This window comes from Apostichopus japonicus, chromosome 15, assembly GCF_037975245.1.
Source record: "Apostichopus japonicus isolate 1M-3 chromosome 15, ASM3797524v1, whole genome shotgun sequence".
NCBI classification, from domain to species: Eukaryota; Metazoa; Echinodermata; class Holothuroidea; order Aspidochirotida; family Stichopodidae; genus Apostichopus; species Apostichopus japonicus.
The window spans coordinates 809,711-829,144 of record NC_092575.1 but is presented as its reverse complement, the minus strand read 5'-3'; the positions used below and the strand labels follow the sequence as shown (position 1 = coordinate 829,144).

The following is a 19,434-nucleotide window of genomic DNA, read 5'->3' as shown; positions in this document are numbered from 1 at the left end:
AGATATGAAAAATGAACGTTGAATGTCCTGTCAGGTTTCTATCTTAATATTTATAGACATTGTCGGAGATGTTCAGTGGACACTAATCCACAGTACACCTGCGCATACTGAGATAATTGCGCAATATTTTGAACCAGGGACTGCTACCGTCGGTCATTACATACAGTAACGTGCGTTGGAAATTTTCATGGAAGTTCTGACATTTGTAGTTAACACCTAAATGTCTTCTACTGAAACGCATCTCGCAGCTATTTAGTCGATTCAGCATGTTAACAGGTTTTCCGTCAGTCGTCATCGGGTATCGCCATATCGGAGTATACAGAAAGCTTTCGGATATATAGGTGTCTAATGTTATTCGTAATCTACCAAACTAAGTTGGCAAAATGTTACTGTTACTATTAGATGATCAACAGGCTAAGGTAGCAGGCAACGGCTTACTATGAGTGAGGCCTAGCCTACTCCTCGGCCTAGCCATAGTCATAGAGTTAAACTTCATAGAAGTCTGAGGGTAGTGTAGTCAAATATAAATAAAATTGTACTGCAGACACGTGCATATTTTTGTGCAGAACTTTATGTACTAGCCTAGGCCTACATCACAATGATGCATGTATGCATAATAAAATATGTAACTAGTTTTGGGAAATGCACCTCATTCTGTAGTAATACTTATAGTCATATTCTCTGACCAGGTTTACAGAAGCAGTATAATCCCTTTTTTTTGTACAGTAACTATGTGGCCAAAATTTTTCACTTGGTAATGTCAGCTGTTTTGCATACATGTTATCATTCATAGTAGCTAGTTATATCACAAATATAGAAGGCCATCTTGTAAACTGCAGAAAGTGTGCTGTAATTCAAGTTGGATATTTAGTGTTAATTTAGTTGCAAGTATATTACTTAAAGGGGTGAACAAATTATGTGATTTAAACATATGCTCTTACAAAATAGGGCACATTGATTCAAATTCCATAGCTTGCTGCATAATTTACTTCTCCAAATAAAATCAGTTCCAAAGTTTTGTATCTCAACAACAAACAATCTGGAAGTTAGATCAAAGGTATTTTGTTCTCCTTTATCTTAGACCTTGTTAGCCCACTGAATAATTAAGACAAAGTTTTAAGAGCAATATGTGTTCATTATTCATATCTCATATTTTTCTCAGAGCATTTTGGTCAAACCTGAAATTAAAACAAGATGGGCGATGACCTCATCATAAGGAAGGAAAAGCCAATGGAGGAGGGAAGCTTAAGACTGTTAACATACCTCACACCGAGCATGCCAACTGAATATTTCACTTTACTCGTACAATACTTGGAAACTAAGCTCAATCGACATATTTATTTGATGGTGGAAACAAGATCCAGTGGCCCACTTGCAGATCGTCCTGACCCTTTCTCTGCTAATGAAGCTGATATTGGTATGAATTTGATGTTCATGAACACTACTACTTCTAAGAGTAATGCTTACGGTTAATCAACTGGTAAAAGTTACGTTTGATAAGTTTAAAAAGTTATTTCGTGGGGTGGGGGGATGGGGGGGTTTGGAGAGTTTCTTCTTGAGGTTATTCAGAATTGTTCTCAGCATTGTAAATAGTGGTATAACATTGCATCAGTTTACCCATTTCAGCTACATAATTGATCAAAAATATGTTATATACGTTTGCCCATTTTACCCACTTTTCTTGACAGCAATCTTATCAAGTACAGAACTAGACAATTTATTTCAGAAGGCAAAGGGGTTTGTTAATCTAATCCCAGCAGCTACATTCTTTGCACATCCCGGAGCAAACAACAGGCCTGTATACTTTTCAGATGTGATCATCCATAAAGATAATAGGTAAGTATCTACCTCAAGGCTCTTTACTGCAATCTTGTCTGCTCGGATACTGAACTGTAGATAAAGATGTAGTAAGGGTTTGGTACTGTAGCTGGAATCATATGGATGCTTTGATGTGACTGAACCATCCATGATATTAATGTATTTATGTCTTCCAGTTTAGCACAGTCAACTGTTCCAACTGTCTCCGTATTGATTTACTGCAGGAGGTGGAACCAAATTTCTATTTCAGCATTTAGTGATATGATTAATATGGATCGTTCCCACTGTGGGGATGGTATTGTTACTGGGAGAGCTTGAATTTGTTAGTATGTTTTTTTTGCCACTGCTTTGAAGTGTGATAGAACCATGTCTGTGACGTACCTTTTACGATAATTGATGAAGTAAAACAAAAATTAAAAGTTCTTTCTATATAATTAATTTACACATTTGTATATTTAAAATCCTTTTAGAGACAAATATAAAGAGTTCCATTATCTGCATGGAGCAAAATGGGCTTTCAGCAGCAAAACCTCAGTCAGTAGCTACTTCAGGCCGCTTTATGAGCTCAAGAAAATGGGACAAAATGCAAACTATTTCACAAAGATTTTTGAAACTGGTGAGCCTTTTGAATTTTTTGTTTATATTATCGTCATTCTTCTAGGTGCAAATCTTCCGTGTGTCTCTAATGTTTGACTATGGAATGGTTTGGTTAAAAATGCTTCCGTATCCTTAAGACATGTCTTTTCAAAATGACTGCGATGGCTCAAATCAGTCACACATTACACACAGTGTATGGAGATGTTTAGAGATATCTTGGTTGGCATATTCAAGTGTAATACTGGCTGAACAAAATCACACATTTCAACATTAATTTATCGAACTGTCCAGTGATGTAACCATAGACAGTCCTTCCCCTACCCTACACCTTGGTAATATTCCTTCAACATTGACCCTTGTCGTACCGATCCATTACCATAAGCCACCACATGGATAGCCCAAGTAGTGGCTGCGTCAGTTAAGTAAGTAACTGATAATATAACTTATGGTTGTTACATCCAGGGTCACATACAAAGTCTATAGAGATGGTGTTAGACCATACAGTGGACGGTGCAGCAGTGGACTCCATCGTACTTGGCATACAGAAGAAGATGAATTCAGAAATAAGAGACAAAATAGTTATCCTCAAGTCATGGGGACCAATCACAGTACATCCCATGGTCATCAATACTAGGTTATCAAGTGAGTACCAAGATAATTATACTACCCTACAGTAGTCCAAAGGTCCTCTTTGCTAAGATATGAAGTGAGTACCAAGATTATTACACTCAACTAATGAGGACCCCCCCCCCCCCTGAAGTAGTTCAAAGTGTTCCAAAGGTCCTCTTTGCTAAGATATCAAGTGAGTACCAAGATTATTATACTCGACTAATGAGGACCCCCCCCCCCCTGGAGTAGTTCAAAGTTCCTCACTGTTACGATATCAAGTGAGTACCAAGATTATTATACTCGACTTATTAGGACCCCCCTACTGTAGTCCAAAGGTCCTCACTGTTGGGATATCAAGTGAGTACCAAGATAATTATAATCGACTAATGAGGACCCCCCTACAGTAGTCCAAAGGGCCTCACTGCTACTGTAGGTTATCAAGTGAGTACCAAGATAATTATACTCGACTATTGAGGACCCCCTACAGTAGTCCAATGGTCCTCACTGCTAGGATATCAAGTGATTACCAAGATAATTATACTTGACTAATGAGGACCCCCCTACAGTAGTCCAAAGGTCTTCACTGCTACTGTAGGTTATCAAGTGAGTACCAAGATAATTATACTTGACTAATGAGGACCCCCCTACAGTAGTCCAAAGCACATCACTGCTAGGATATCAAGTGAGTACCAAGATAATTATACTTGACTAATGAGGACCCCCCCCCCCCCTACAGTAGTCCAAAGCACATCACTGCTAGGATATCAAGTGTGTACCAAGATAATTATACTTGACTAATGAGGACCCCCTACGGTAGTCCAAAGGTCCTCACTGCTTCTGTAGGTTATCAAGTGAGTACCAAGATAATTGTACTTGACTAATGAGGACCCCCCTTACAGTAGTCCAAAGGTCCTCACTGCTTCTGTAGGTTATCAAGTGAGTACCAAGATAATTGTACTTGACTAATGAGGACCCCCCTTACAGTAGTCCAAAGGTCCTCACTGCTAATGTACTGTAGGTTATCAAGTGAGTACCAAGATAATTATACTTGACTACTGAGGACTCCCTGTAGTAGTCCAAAGTATATCTTAGATTAATGTGCATTTTAGATTATGTATATCTTAGATATCTATGCAAGTAAGACATTCTGCTACAATATTTTTAATGTTTTCAGTCATAAAACAGTATAGTTGTACATAATACATCATGTATTCTGGTCTTTCATTTGTCTATTTTTGCTGACTCAGGTGATTTACAGCGTGATATTTCGGAATGCCTACTCAACATGCATTCTGACCCTGAATGGTGCCCTCAATTTAGCAAATTTAACCTGATCAAATTCCTTCCAATCGGCATTGAAGATTACAGCAGAGACGAGGAAGTCCGGAAAGGTGTGTCCGAGATGAGGCTGGAGTCTGCTGTATATTATTAAGTATCCGTTTTACTGAGTCTGCTATTACACATCTACCTTTCCAGTTTGTCCAGTGTCCACTGTTTGGTATTACAGCTTTTTAGATAAGTCACAAACTATACAACTACACAATGAATTTGTATATGAGTGTCTCAGTATTTTTGGTATTGGTATTACAGCTTTTTAGATAAGTCACAAACTATACAACTACACAATGATTTGTATACAAGTGTCTCAGTATTTTTTGAATACAATCCTGGTAAAGGTTCGAATATTTGAATCGTAGTTATGTTTGTTAAGTTAATGGCACCTTAAAAGACATCAACCTGTATAAAACATTGGATTTTCTTTCAAAATGCACTTCAGAGATCTCTTCATAGAGGTCTAAATTTGATTAAAGGATTATCCTGATCCCTTGCCTCTATTCATAACATTAATCACATTGAACCTAGAGATTAATTACAATACATGGAGATGTTTTTTTTTTAAATTCTGAGGTTTGTTTGAGTACAGAACCAGTTATTACCAATTTAAAGCAAAAAGTTGATGGAAAAGATATTTTCTAAGGTGATATTCAAATTGCATTGGATCCGCAGTGTATAAATCAAAAGTGCCTTTAGAGAGATTTTCCAGAAGTAGATTTTGAAAATGTTATTATTAGATGTGACAGCCTAATCTTTATAGGTTGGCATTGTCATATAGATGACATTTCTACTGTATTTATGGAACTGACAACAGCAGAGTGACTCTAAAATTACAGCTGAATAAACGAGCCATTTTCATTATTAGTTTTAATTTAATTTTTTTTTATTAAGTAACCATTTATTTAAGGAAAAACAAATATGAAGCAGTGTAGTTTCATTTTCAAACATTCCACGTGGAATATATTTCCAAAACCAAATATCTAAAAAAAACAAAGAATTTCCAAATTGAAGGTTATTAAAAAGAGCATATTTATGTTTTGCAAAAACAAAACAAACCTTAGAATTTTACTTGTCCTAAGGAATACATATTTATGCAACATTAGTTAACCTTATTGCATTGTTACATTTAAGGGAGAATAAGTGTCTGATGTATAGTTACAACTATTACATATTTGTCCAGTACCATGTATAAAAAATTTGCTTTACACCAACCAATTTTTGTGAATATCATTTCAAGACTCAAGAAATTGCATTATCGCAGTCCATTCTTCCACAAAGACAACACAAGCAAGGGGTTCTTCTTCCACAAATCTGATTGGCCGGCCACACAACTTCTCAGACTCTCATTCTCCCATAAGAAGATAGATCAATATTCAATTTTCTCGTTTATAGTTGCCAAACATGAAGCCAGAGCCCAAATACGTGTGTACTTTACAGAATGCTATGGACTTTCTACACCTCATTATGATGATTTTATGATGTGTTAGTTGCTTAGGTAAGAATTAAAGGTATAGAGTCATGTGCTTTGAGGTGCTTTGTGTTGCCTGAAGTGGTTACAGTGAGGGGATGGAAAATGCTCCGTAAATTTGAAGGTTATGTTTAAAAATAAAAATAGAATATATTTATAGATATATTAGAGAAATTTAGCTTAAGTGGTCACAGATCTGAAAATATTGCTTATTATTGTATTCATAAATAGTTTATGAAAAGGAACATTTGATGTTAAGAAATAAAAAAGGATTTTTTTTTTTTAAGCTACAAAGTAGGTCATTAAATATTTGTAGATATGATATAATGTAGTATTTATGAAACAAATACTTTGATGTGTGGAATAAACTGACCAATGTAAATCACACTTTTAGGCGTTCTGTTGTTAATATGACTTTAAAAGAATATGTTTTGGTTAATTCCCTTTTGAGCGTTTATAAGCAATGGTTACTACAACGTATCAATACTAACATTCTGCCTAAAGTCATTCTTTCAAACACATTCAAACAATTTTCAAAACAGTTTAGCAATTTAACGAGGGACACAACTTCTTTTGTCCTTCTCCAAAAGGGTGTGTCACTATTCAACAAGCTGTCAAGTATGATAAAGTCAGGTCTGTTACAGAGTCTGGTCCAGTATATACAAAGGCCGTGCCCTCTACCATTCGTAAGTCCAGAGGGAGCTGTTTAACCTTAAGGTAGCGTTTCAGTCTAATTATAGACCTAATTTTGAGTCCAAATGTGCCTTAGAAATGCACCATTGAACATCTATACTTTGATTTTTTTCTTTGGGGCAACCCTGATATATGGGAGTCTCATTCAAACACCCCACAGCCACACCTCTTATTCAAGGAAAGAAATACGTTTTTGCCTAGAGCCCTGCGATAAAGGTTCCTGGCTTCCATACCTAAAACAGTCTGGGGAAATTGCATTGTTCCTTAGAATAATTTCAAGCGCTTCCTTGTTGCCTATGTCACTCCATCAACCAGAGTGAAGCCAGCAGCACGCAATACCACATGTTGAAGACTGTTCCCTCCTTTTGTCAGGTTGGAATATTTTGCTGCAGTAACAAGTTGCACTGGTGGAAATGAAGTCCAAAATTCAAACTATTCAGAACTCAATTTTATTGAATCAATCAAACATCTTACAAGAGGTTAATTTGATATTGATAGCGATGGGTCTAGATACTACCTAGTCTGATGTAACTCTCTGAGAGAGTACAATGAAAGTTACAAAAAGAAAATACAATTATAACCAAAATAAATAAATAAAAGGGTTACATTCATAAATATGAAATAATTTATCTCCTTTGATATTATAAGAGTTTGAAAGGGTATTGGAATCGTAACAAAAAAATAAAACTTTTGATTAGAAGCTGTTCAAGGGTGGAGATACACTCGAGTATTGTGTTAAAGAATATGATATAAATTAATTGCGTTGAGAGATGAAACAAACAGCTTAGGCAACCACTTAGTGAGAGTCAGAAGAGTAACAAAAATAAAATATGATTTTTAGAGAGACAAATTAACTCAATAGTAGAACTTTTCTACTCATAGCATCATATGCAAAACAAACAAAAACTAACTGCTTTTCTTTTCTTTAACCACCTGCACCAGCTCAAAATTGCTATAAACGGAACTTGAAAAATGGCAGTAGTCTAAAAAAAACACATCGCCAGCACCGAATCTTCAATTTTTCCAAAACATCAACATTTTACTGGATTGAGAAGAGCAAACGACTCTTTCTTGAAACCTGGAATACAATTCCACCAGCTATGCACCCATACAACTTATTTACTTTATATCCAATAAAATAGGAAAGCAATTCTGTCAAATTTCCCCCTCCCCAACAATCAAATTGTCCTTTCTGCTCCCCCTCCAGCCCCCCCCCCCTCCCCTGCAACTCACACATTTGTATTCATTTCAATAAATAGAGAAGGGTTGACCTTTCAAAGTGACTGTTTTTCCTCATAATGCAGCCCACAGAAGTACATCCTGACTTGTGTCAAATGCAACAGTGCTCATGACAATTGATCTAATCTACCTTATTTTCAGCATATTAGTTATACACACCTTTTTTCCTCACTTGGACATTCAGTCATCTTGTGTGTTCCTTAAAAATGTCTGAGAACAATTTAGAAAGTAATGACCTCCAAAAAAGGACTTTTTGAAAACTTCTAGCAATTATAGCATGTTATAATTTGGGGCCTCCACAGACCACCTTTAAGGTTGTACAAAAGAACATTTTGTACTCACTGGAAACCCTCTCTTCTGTGGTATATTACAAAATATAAATGTTAATGAGTTGATTTTCTATAACTTTCAACTCTAGTTTGAAACAAAAATTCCATAACAATGTAGGGCACAGGCTTTATACACATTTCAGTTCAAAACAAAACATGAAATTACAGCCAAAAGTAAATAACATTCTTTTTTCCAGTTTCATTTGAAGTATTTTTAATACTACAATGAAACATATCAGGAATAAATAAATAACAATCACTAATTATAGCGTAATATTGTTTACTTTGTCACTAAGAACATAAGGTTTGTAGAATAACTCAATATCACTAGCAATATGCTAGTATGTACAGTACCATAAACCTATCAAAGTTGTATATTCTAAGGCAAACATGTCATATTTTTTTTCTTTGGTATAATACATAGTAAACTCAATGGTGTATTACATCCAACAGCAAGAATCAGCTTAAAAGTCTTTTTGGTTAAATTTGAAACTTAAAAAAGAAAGAAAAGGTGAACTTGTTAACCTTATCTTTTTCTTATCACTTCTTCAAAACTGAAGAGAGGCAATATTTCACTATAAATGAGACCACTCTTTTAAGATTAGAACAGGAAGATTGCCCTTTTTGTTCAGATTTTTATACCGTTTAGCAATTTGTTTGTTGAAAATTTGAAACATTCTCCGATATGCAATCCGTTCTAATCTAATTCAGCATGTATCTACAGTTCCTCCATCTAACAGTATGAATAAACATTAGCCATCTTCACACACAAACTTCTGAATCACAACTACTTGTTTAAGAAGTACCCCATCATGTCACAAATGTGGTTTTGTGCAGATTTCAAATCATCACTGATAGCGAACCATGATTTGAAGTAGACAAGGTGGTGTGAGTTTGTACTTTTTTAAATAAAAGAAACAAAATTAAATTAAATTCTGAAACAGGACTGACTTAAACTCTGAAGATGGAAAAAATGGATAAGTTGTAAAATTTAATTCATAAGGATCAAGTTGTTTTGATTGTTAACACAAAATAAATCAATAATTTGAAAAAAAAAAAAAAAATCAGGCACATGCCTTTGAGGCATAAAGTGTAACTATTTTATGTGGCCATAAATTGTACTCTGCTTTTGACCACAATAATCTCTTTGGAAACTCAATAATTTAACCATTCCTGTAATCTTCCTCAAGTAATAAAGCAAAAATTTTATATTTTTGCCAATTGTTGATAAATGGATGAAACTATTATTTTCAAAAGAATAAACAAATTTATATACTTTGGAATTGATTCCCACTGTGTGAGAAAAAATAACCCTAACATGTTTGATAAACATACCAACATGACAGGCGAGGTTTCTTAAACTAAAAAAAAAAGGAAGGCTTTAATAAATTTAAAAAAACAAAAACCGATAGATTTATAAGACCCTGCATGCTCATGAAAGTAACTCAGTATTGCCATTCCTTTTCCGTTTCTTTTTCTTTGGTTTTCGACTTCTTTCTCGACTCCTCGATCGTTTCTTACCTTTCCGCTTTTCATGTTTCCTTCTGCGAGAATCTTGTTTTTCACCCTCTCTCAATTCTGACAGCAGACTGTTCACGTTGTTGATCTCTAAGGTTGGACTACAGGCAGCACTGGCTCCTCTGTGGTTGTCCAAAGTGTTGTCGTCAGTTAACCTTGAGGCTGCTGCTGCTTCCGATTGGTTGAGTTGATTGGCTGATATCTGGCTTCTGTCGGTCTCGTTATCTTCTCTGTCTCTCAAATGAGAGCTTGCTTGAGACAGAGACTCACCGATGTTGGTCTGGTTGTCCTCCATTTCTCGTAGGATTGACAAGAAATTTGAACTGTGAGAAGGGCTGGCACTTGTGAGCAATGGAGAGATGTTATTATCACAGAAGTTGGCAATGTCGATCAAAACGTTATCTCTTTCATGCAAACTTTGCTCATTGTCCGAGTTGGCCAAGAAAATGGAAGACAACTGTGAAGAATATGAGGGGAAATCGCTCCTTTCTTCTCTTTCTTCTAGAATGGAAGGGTATGACAACTGGTCAATAACGCTCATGTCCTGTCCTCCGCCACTGAAAGTTCTTTCGAAGAGTTCAAGGAGAGACTCAGTGTCTGGAATCTCATCTGCACCGGACCTCTCATGATTATCTGATGCAGAGAGTGAATCTACTACAGACGACAGATCGTATTCGCGTAGATCCAGTAAGGACTCAATAGTACCATCACTTGAGAACAATGATGTACCCGTACCGATTGGCGTAGGAATCCCATTACATGAGGAGGTGGAGGAGGAGGAGCTTGATGCTACCATCGACGAGATACCTGGACTAAGAGCTTCAAAGTCCGTATCCACTATTTTGGTGAGTGCTCTCTTACGTGCCTGATTGCTTATTTCACTATTAACTCTTCTATCGGCAGGCTCGCAAGGTTTTACTGGATTGGAACTTTTATCGCCAGCATCGAGAAGATTGAAGGAAGATTGCTCCTTATGCCCCAAATTAGATATTGCTGAATTAGAAAACTCTCTTTGGTTTACATCTAAGCTCATTGCGTCAACGCAATCATTTGATTGGTTCACCTGTACGGTGGGCTCGTCTCTTACTGAGCTTATATCGTCACATAGTTGCCCTTCTGTACGGGTTTGCTCTTGTTGATTAATCCCTGCCATCATGCTCTGAGAACAAGCTATAGTAGACTGCCCTGGGAAACTGTCACTTGCTTCAAGTGACACATTCAAGGGCGAGTCGCTACTTATCGTTGCCAACGTGTCCTTTATCTGGTTGGATAATGTGGTCGACAGCTTGTCGAGATCCTCTGTCAATAACGAGGAAGGTCTCTCAATTGCGGAGATATTTGTACTGGTAACTATGGAATCAGTTGGTCTCTTATCAGAAGCTGTAGTTAGAGGTAGAGCAGGTACAGTTATCACACCTCTATCAGTACTGGAGATCTCTGACATTGAGGAAACACTTATCCTGCCATCGTTATGTACAACATCACCATCCCCTGCAGCTGTACTGGACTCTTTTGACGTTGAAGCAGTTTTCTTCTTCACAGTATCTGACACACTCTTCCCTCTACCCACGACAGTGTTTGGATCCCCTGATACAAACCGTAACGGTCCTCTAGTATTACTATTTGTCTTCAGGGTTTTCTTGCTGCTCAAACCTGCTGAATGTTTTCTTGTGTCCTCTGGTTTCCTTGCATTAGTTAGAGCTCTCTCCATTACTTTGGTAGCTAAACTCATCAGTAGCCTTGAGCTGCTCTCCGCAGAGAGGTGAGTGCCGCTCATATTTTTACCGAGAGGAGCTCTAACAGAGGATGATGGTGACTGTTGTTTCTTCTTGTTTCTTGCGGGAATTTTAACCACGCTACCTGACGAAGTCTTTCCGGTTCCTGATCGAAGTTTAGTATCTGCCTGAATTAATCCCTCATGACTTACATTATCTCCGTCTCTACTGAGAGGCATACTTACAACTTCTTGCTCAGCTTGAATCAGAGTTCCACCAGAAACATTGACAGGAAGAAAATCCAATGTGTTCTCAGAGGAATTAGTAATGGGTACAGCAGAGGTGCTCTGTTGTGTTACCATGTCCGATGCAGAACAAGGGGAAATGTCTCCCTCTGGCAGCCTTACATAGCATTGAACCATTGTGGAAGTCATTTCAGAAGAAACAGAGGCAGGGTGAATTATTCCTGGTAATTTATCTGCTTCACTTTGTAAACGTTGTGTTTGGTTCAAGGACAGGGGCGTGTCGACAATTGCTAGCCTTTCATTTGGTGATGAGAAAGAAGAAAGTTTGTTAAGTACTAAAGGACCAGTGTCTCTGGTGGACTGGGATTGGCACAGGGAGTTTGAAGTATTGGTGAATGATGAAGAGCTACAAGGAGATTGAGAACTAGTGATGGTTCTCATCATCAGGGAATTCTCATCACATTGATGTTTGCTGCTAGTTTCCTTACTCGTGGTGACAGAGGCAGGCGAGATGGAGTCACCAGATAGGTATGGTGATGACTGATTCCTAACACTTGCAGTGCAGTTGGTGACCAAGGAGGTGCTTTCAATAGGTAAATGATCGTTCCTCGATATAACTGATGGGGCAGTGACGGTTACATCAGTATTCCTTCCTCCAAGCTGCTCTGTTGCATCACTACTGCTATCTGTATCAAGTGATGACGAAGATGAGGAACTTGACAAAGATGATGGGGATGATAAGCTCACTGTCACAGAAGGCAGTGTTACTACACTGGTGGTATTTTGACATGTACGTGCTGGACTGGGAAGAGCACTATTGGATGGTTTATCATTCTCCACGGAGACATCGATGCTGGTTTCAGGTACAGGCACATCTGAAGGACCATTCTGCGAGCTCTTTGTTGTCACTTTCGGCTGATTAGATGGTGGTGAGCTCTCTTGGGTATTCCTGTTTCTTCCCGGGATGAGCATGATTGCTGTCACAATTTTCAGCTGACGCCTCAGCTTTGTGTTGTCACGAGTCGCCTTCAAGAGCTGACAATTGAAAAAAAGAAAGGAAATGCACATAGGAGACAGGATTCAGGAAATATTTTGACAAACTCTTCCCATAGATGCTTGGATAAGTGGTCTGAACAGGGAACCAGTTTAATGCTTAAAATGGCAGTTTCTGATGGGAAATACATGAAGTCTCACTTCTTGGGTGAACAGTTTTGAGATTTATGACTGTTTCTTTTAAATTCCTTAATATCATTACAGATATTATTGGTTTATTGGTAACTTTCAGTGTGAAAACTTTTACATTTGTAAGATGTTGTATAAGCTTGAGAGAATCGATTTATATATAGTATTATCGCAGATCAATAATGTCGTTGACATGTACAATAGGTCCTAAATGTAATTTCATTATTAATGAAACGATTTACATAGTATTATCACAGATCAATAATATTGTTGACATGTGCTATAGGTCCTAAATGTAATTTCATTATTAATGCGATTTACATATAGTATTATCACAGATCAATAATATTGTTGATACGTAGGTCCCATATGTACTTTCATTAATAATAAACGAGGAATCTGTTCACAACAGGGCTCACAATTATCCAAAATCCAGTGACAATATTACGTCTGGTTGTTGAATGTTTTACTAACTGTCTAAAACAAATAGCCTTCATTAGAACACACAAAATTGCTGGTTTACTGGAAGTTTAACTTAAATTAAATAAGTAAACACCAGAACAAAACTTTCATGAAATCTGTGAATTGTGTTGGTAACCAGCATTTAATGTATATAATCAAAATTTTCAACTGCAACCAATACAGTAAAGTAAATGACACTTCTACTGGAGTGTCAAACCTCCTGCCATGCCCACCCCCCCCCACAATCCTATCATAAGTACCTATTCTTTATACTAATTGAATTCATTATTCAATAAATTAACAAACATTTAAATTCATAGTAATTACCTTTTCATAATCTGTGCTGATTCATTCTTGAATGTACAATTATTTTCATTTTCATAACTACCTTTTCATTGAAACCATTTAGATCCACATATTAGTTTAGCTTCCGATAACTACAATTCCTTCAAAACCATTTAGGTCCACCTAATCTATAGATCTAAATACTATTATTTCCAATCGAGATATATATATAACAATTACCTTCTCTTTAAACCGTTTAGCCTCCCTTTGCAGGTGTTTATTGGTATCTTCCAAGGTATTCTTTTCATTCTTCAAGGATAATATATTTTCTTCCAGGTGAATCGTTCTCTCTACTAACTGACTTCTTCGGTTCAGACATTCTGCTTTGCTTGACTGACACAGTCTACCCTCCGTCATTGTAGATACAGTCCTGTTTAGTAACACACTGGCCGGCTCACTAAGGGTCTGAGTGGTTACGTCTGAAGAGGAAGATGTATATATACCTCAAAGTCTTAAAGCAGTATTTGGTTTTTTAAATTTTGCATCATTTATAAAATTTTCATAAAATTTAGTTACAAATTGACATAAATTTAGTTACAAATGGACATCCGTCATTGCAACTAAAGCAAACTATGTGACCAGAACATTTATTTAATTCTAATTTTGTTTTGCATTATTTATATTATTCATATAGGATTCAAGATGGGTTCTTAATTGTCATTACATAAATTCACAGCAAAACAAAATACTTGAGAGTGTTCCTACTAGACATGCCCCTATGTATTGCTGATTAGCTATCATACATTCGTAGGGCTTTATGTACCTGCATAATGAGACACTTTCTGCCAGACTATCACCCCCAGCTAGATTTGCAAGCCTTCCCTCACCTCATTGAATCAGGTGCTAGCGGATTAGTTTTTACTGGTTTACTATGGATATGCAACCAGCTCTTTTACCAAATGTTAGCATGTTTACTGCAAGGTTCACCTTTTTACCTGCTGTACAATTTTTCATCAATCGTTGAGTTGGAACATAAAAGTGTTGCATTTAATATACAGTAGACGGTACTTCCATACACACAATATATTAATGACATATACATACCATGTTTGTTTGAGGGTCTTTGGGCTGATGGCAGGTTCTTGTCCTTTTGTTTGCTTTTAAGATCATTCATACCCTGATTAATATTCTGAAAATGTAATATAGGTTAGAAAAAATCTACTGATAGCAGCCGGCAATATAGTCAACATTAGTTACAGTACATATTTAAATGGGTATATTCTTTAAATCTCTACTCATGTGTGGAAAGATGTCAACATTCTTGACGGCAAGGCAAGGGAAATAGTCACAATATTCTGTCCAGCAAATTAAACAAAAATATATATAAAGCAGCTTTACTTTGAACTGAAAACATTTATTCACAACTTGATAGCTATCAATTGGGATAGAACACTTGAATAAAGAAGTTTTGATAACTCTTTCACTATGTCTACCTATGTGCCATTACATGCTTTCTGCATCTCACCTGTACTATGTGTATCTATGTGCCATTACATGCTTTCTGCATCTCACCTGTACTATGTGTATCTATGTGCCATTACATGCTTTCTGTATCTTACCTGTACTATGTGTATCTATGCGCCATTACATGCTTTCCTAATATCACCTGTACTATGTGTATCTATGTGCCATTACATGCTTTCTGTATCTTACCTGTACTATGTGTATCTATGTGCCATTACATGCTTTCTGTATCTCACCTGCACTATCTGTGTCACTGTGTCATGCTTTCCTTTGTTCTTTGGGCTGTCAAAATGAGATTGTAACTCATTTTTTTTGGTGGATACACTTCCGCAGCGATGACAGTGCCAATGTGGTGTCCTTACTTGCTTCTCCTTCTGACAACTGATCACCCAGCAATGGGAGAAACACTTCAGATTAAAGAAGCCTGAAGAGGATATCAAAATAATAATCATAACAGTAAGAACAGACTTAATTAAATCAGCTCAAAAAAGCTGGATGCATTTCCAGTGTAAACTTCTGTCTTTCTTTAACATACTTGAACAGACACAATTTTATTAGTTGGTTACACTTTGTCACATCAATTGTTAATAATCTTGAGAGAGTGGTTACCTTCCCCCCCCCCTCAAAAAAAAAATCAAGTTTGAATGATAGGATCAGGGCAAAGGAATTGTATTGCCATTGGACGTTGAAGTTAAATACAAAATAACAACACTTTTGTGGGTAAGAAGAAACAGCTGCTATTTTGTTTAGTTCAAGAAAGACTTTATGTACCTTCTTCACAATCCACTCCTTCATCCACGTGCTTTACACGGAAATGCATCTTGATGTAAGCTTCATCTTGACTGCAGACCTTGAGCGGACATAGAGGGCAGTGCATGTGGTCACTCTTTTCCCTGAATTCACACTCCCTGTCAGTGCAAATGACTGGCTCCCAAACATTCTCAAATCCTTTAACCCTTATCGAAGGATGAGCCTGAAAAATAGAAAAGTGTCTTTTGAAGACTTGCTGCAGTATGGTACCTAAGTAGTTTCAAAGAGATCTCAAAGCCAATCTGTTCATTTCATTTTCATTTGCTTGATCGCTATGAACACGTCAACAATTTTGTGAAATAGGTTCCTCATCATAATTGTGGTTTTGTTTACTATTATTTCTGAAGAAAGATGATTTACTTTTGCAGGATTGGTATCATTGTGGTTATGTTTATATTGTATTGCAGCTCTACTTCATGACAGATTGCTTGACCAATAATCCAATTTATAGGATGTTTCTAGTCCCTAAAGGAACATGTCATGTTATCTTCCATATCAGTTGCAAAATGCTGTCAAACATTAATGTGACATGAATCACTCAAACAATTCTCCCAAATGTTATAAAGTGATATTCATTACAAAAGTATCAATGTGTTGTAGCTCACCAACATGAGTTTAGGCATTTTTCAGAGGATTCTTCTTCCACATTGAAATACCAGTTCTCATGTTTTCACATGTTTTAACAGTCATGAGCTCACAAGTACTAAAGTAGGATCTTTTAATCACATGGCAGACATTTCCCATCTCTGAAAATAATGAAAGAAAAATGATGTCATTGCATAAGCTTCATTAAGGAGATTAAGATTTTAAGAACCAAATATGACATTTTTAATGTATAATGGCTAGCCAACAAAAGGACACACATTCATATTAACAGCATTGTGTTTGCATGCCCTACCTATATTATAATGTCACATGTACAGTGATTACTTTGGAAACTGGTCTGTTACCTATACATCACACAATGCAACACCATCTGCACAGCTAGATCCAAGATGACAGCACTATATTTATAAGTTGCTCTGAATACCGTACATACTGTAGAGCTCCTTTCTCTCTTCAAGCTTCCAAATATTTGTACTGCTTGTCTTCAACCTAATCTGTTACTCTAAATTGCTCAATTGTCTGTTTTCCATCATCCAAATTATTTTAAATAGAAGTTCCAATTTACCTGCAGGAGCCGTGCCTTGCACAGCTTGAACAGGTATGCCAATCTGACCATGCTGACATACTGTATTTTACCCCTTAAAATGTAAAAGTATTCTGTAACTTACACAGGATTAGGCTAGGCTTTAGCATTTATTTAAGGTAGGCCTAATTTATGCTTAGCCATTGCAAATGAAATAAATGAAGTACTTCTATTTCCCCAACTTAGTAATTGCTATTCCTAACTCGACTGGCACTGCAGTGAAGTTTAGACATGATTAACAGTAACTTATAATAACAGTTACCGTAGGAGGCCTAGCGTTAGTCCTAACAACAATAATAAAGGCTACGCCTAGGACCAAGTTCCGTGACATATCGTATTTGGCAGAAAAGCAAAAACACTCGGCCTGCTGTCCTGAGCCCCTAAGTTAACGCCTATTCCAGCCCGAAGTCTTACATGACCACGTATAAGAGAGTAATTCTCACGTAATATATTTTTCTTTTGTATTAAGTACAGATGTAGAACAGCGATTCGGTACAAGTTCTAGGACACACAAGTCCTACTGTGTATCAACCAGGGTTAACCTTACCGTACCGTGCGAAGTTTAACATGTAACTTTGCAAGGCTTCATTCATAAATGCGAAACTGCAGCGTCAACTATGAATACCTAAATATCATTTTTACAGAGTCTCGTATTTCGCAACTTGCTATAGATTGCTACATTTATCAAAACAGGAGTCGCAAGTGGGTTCAATCCGGGGAGGGGTCTGAGGGGAGGGGAACAAATTTAAATTTCGGGGGCAGGGGTACATGCGAGGTTGATTTGAAGTGGTAAACCCAAGGGCGTAGGAACCGGGGGGGCTGGGGGGCGCCAGCCCCCCCCCCAGTGAAAAATGTGGAGGGCGGAAGTATCATTCCGCCCCCCCCCCCCGCTTCGCAAGTCAGAAAACCCCTTTTTCATTTCCAAATGAGAAAAAAAATCTCATTTGGAGCACCAAATTGCATCTAAGGCCTGGTGAAAATACAAAATTAAGTTTACAAAATGGAGTGGGTGTTGAAGTGTGCTATATTGCACCAAATTGCATCTGAGGCTACCTGGAAATGCAAAAAAATCCAAAGGGGAGGGGGACACCCCTCCCCTTAAACCCCTCCCCCAGGCCGGCCATCAGTCTTCAGCCCCCCACTCAAAAGTACCTTCCTACGCCACTGGGTAAACCACATAACCAACCCGACGATTAAATGGCATCTGCGCATTCGCCGTAAGCACAAATTCTACTTTAACTCTGCTTACTTTTGTTTCTTCAATGAAAAGGCAAATATAAATTAAAGAAATCTTAAGGACAGTTTGTACTTTCTGTTTACATTTTTCTTAATTTCTCATGACATGTTCACTTCTAAATAACAAAAGGACATTTTTGAATCACAAAAATAGAATTTTGTACTACAATTAAAAGAAAATACTAAAGCTGTATTGTACTACGAAATTTGCGGGAACAGCGTTTCGATGTTTCAATAAAAAAAAAACCTACGACCGCTCCTCCGCCCTGCTGAACAATATTGTCAATACGGTTATGATTTGAGTGAACAAAACGAATACACGACTCTCTCTCTCTGCAGACTCGATTGTTTATCGAATTTTATAAGGCACAATATTTTCGAGGGGTCATATTACTCTGTTTGTTAAAAGAAGATAATATAATACTTTAAAATGTGTAAGAGATAACAATGAATTCCCATGTACTATTAAATGAATGTCTGTGGACATGACGCTATAATTCAGTTATAAAGTAGCATTTAAGACATTTAACCTATCTTTAAAAGGACTATCTTGGAAACTTAGATGGAGAAAAGGAGCGCCCAGGCTTCGCAAACTCTTCAGTTCTGTTTGTTAATTAGAATGTATAGAAACATAAAACGTGCCTTAATAGCCATTGAAGCAGGCAAAAAGAACTGCTTACGCATGAAAATTCGAATGATATCAAATTATGAAATAAAGGATACAGTACTTATGCTGCCCCCCCCCCCCTTCCCACTCGCCCGAACGTCCTTTGGAAAGATCAGGGCAGTCATCTACATTAAAATTATCATGGTAGTCTAGAATAGCATGTAGCGATGTAGTGGTACTTATAGGAGGAGGTTAACACATACAATGCCCTCTCCCCACCCCAGTTCGCCGTGTCCAACTTATTTTCTTAGATGTATTTTTTAATCCATAGACGGGTTCATTTTCCCTCCTCATCTCCACCTCACATTTCCTGAATCTCCCAAACAGTTAACTTCGATGTCGAAAATGTCTGCCCACACGTGTACATTCATGTACACAGTATTACCGTGGTGTCAATTAATACCGATGTTTGATGTTTCCATCAAGTTTTACTGTAGAATATTAGAGATTTATATCAGTATGTCAGCAAGAAGTAATCTCTCTCAATATTCAGCCCTCTATTTATTTCTGATG

At 37.1% G+C, this 19,434-nt stretch overlaps 2 protein-coding genes across 4 annotated transcripts; one reads left to right on the top strand and one right to left on the bottom strand.

Annotated features, from left to right (window-relative positions):
- Positions 1 to 176: 176 nt before the first annotated feature.
- Positions 177 to 6,214, top strand: LOC139981097 (uncharacterized). Of its 3 annotated transcripts, none has more exons than XM_071993276.1 (6): positions 177 to 341; positions 1,163 to 1,417; positions 1,689 to 1,836; positions 2,289 to 2,434; positions 2,878 to 3,057; positions 4,272 to 6,214. In XM_071993276.1, the coding sequence occupies exons 2-6, from the start codon at positions 1,195 to 1,197 to the stop codon at positions 4,454 to 4,456; spliced, it is 882 nt and encodes a 293-aa protein (XP_071849377.1). In that variant the 5' UTR covers positions 177 to 341; positions 1,163 to 1,194; the 3' UTR covers positions 4,457 to 6,214. The 3 variants fall into 3 exon arrangements, with proteins under 3 accessions (XP_071849377.1, XP_071849378.1, XP_071849379.1); XM_071993277.1 differs by having other exon boundaries at positions 177 to 350; XM_071993278.1 differs by lacking the exon at positions 177 to 341 and adding an exon at positions 381 to 508.
- Positions 6,215 to 7,567: 1,353 nt separating this feature from the next.
- On the bottom strand, positions 7,568 to 17,615 carry LOC139981092 (uncharacterized). Its single transcript, XM_071993268.1, has 7 exons — positions 17,462 to 17,615; positions 16,435 to 16,575; positions 15,791 to 15,992; positions 15,256 to 15,443; positions 14,600 to 14,684; positions 13,736 to 13,974; positions 7,568 to 12,601 (listed from the first exon to the last, which is right to left on the bottom strand). Exons 2-7 carry the CDS (start codon positions 16,450 to 16,452, stop codon positions 9,521 to 9,523), a joined length of 3,813 nt encoding a protein of 1,270 aa, XP_071849369.1. The 5' UTR covers positions 16,453 to 16,575; positions 17,462 to 17,615; the 3' UTR covers positions 7,568 to 9,520.
- Positions 17,616 to 19,434: the final 1,819 nt, after the last annotated feature.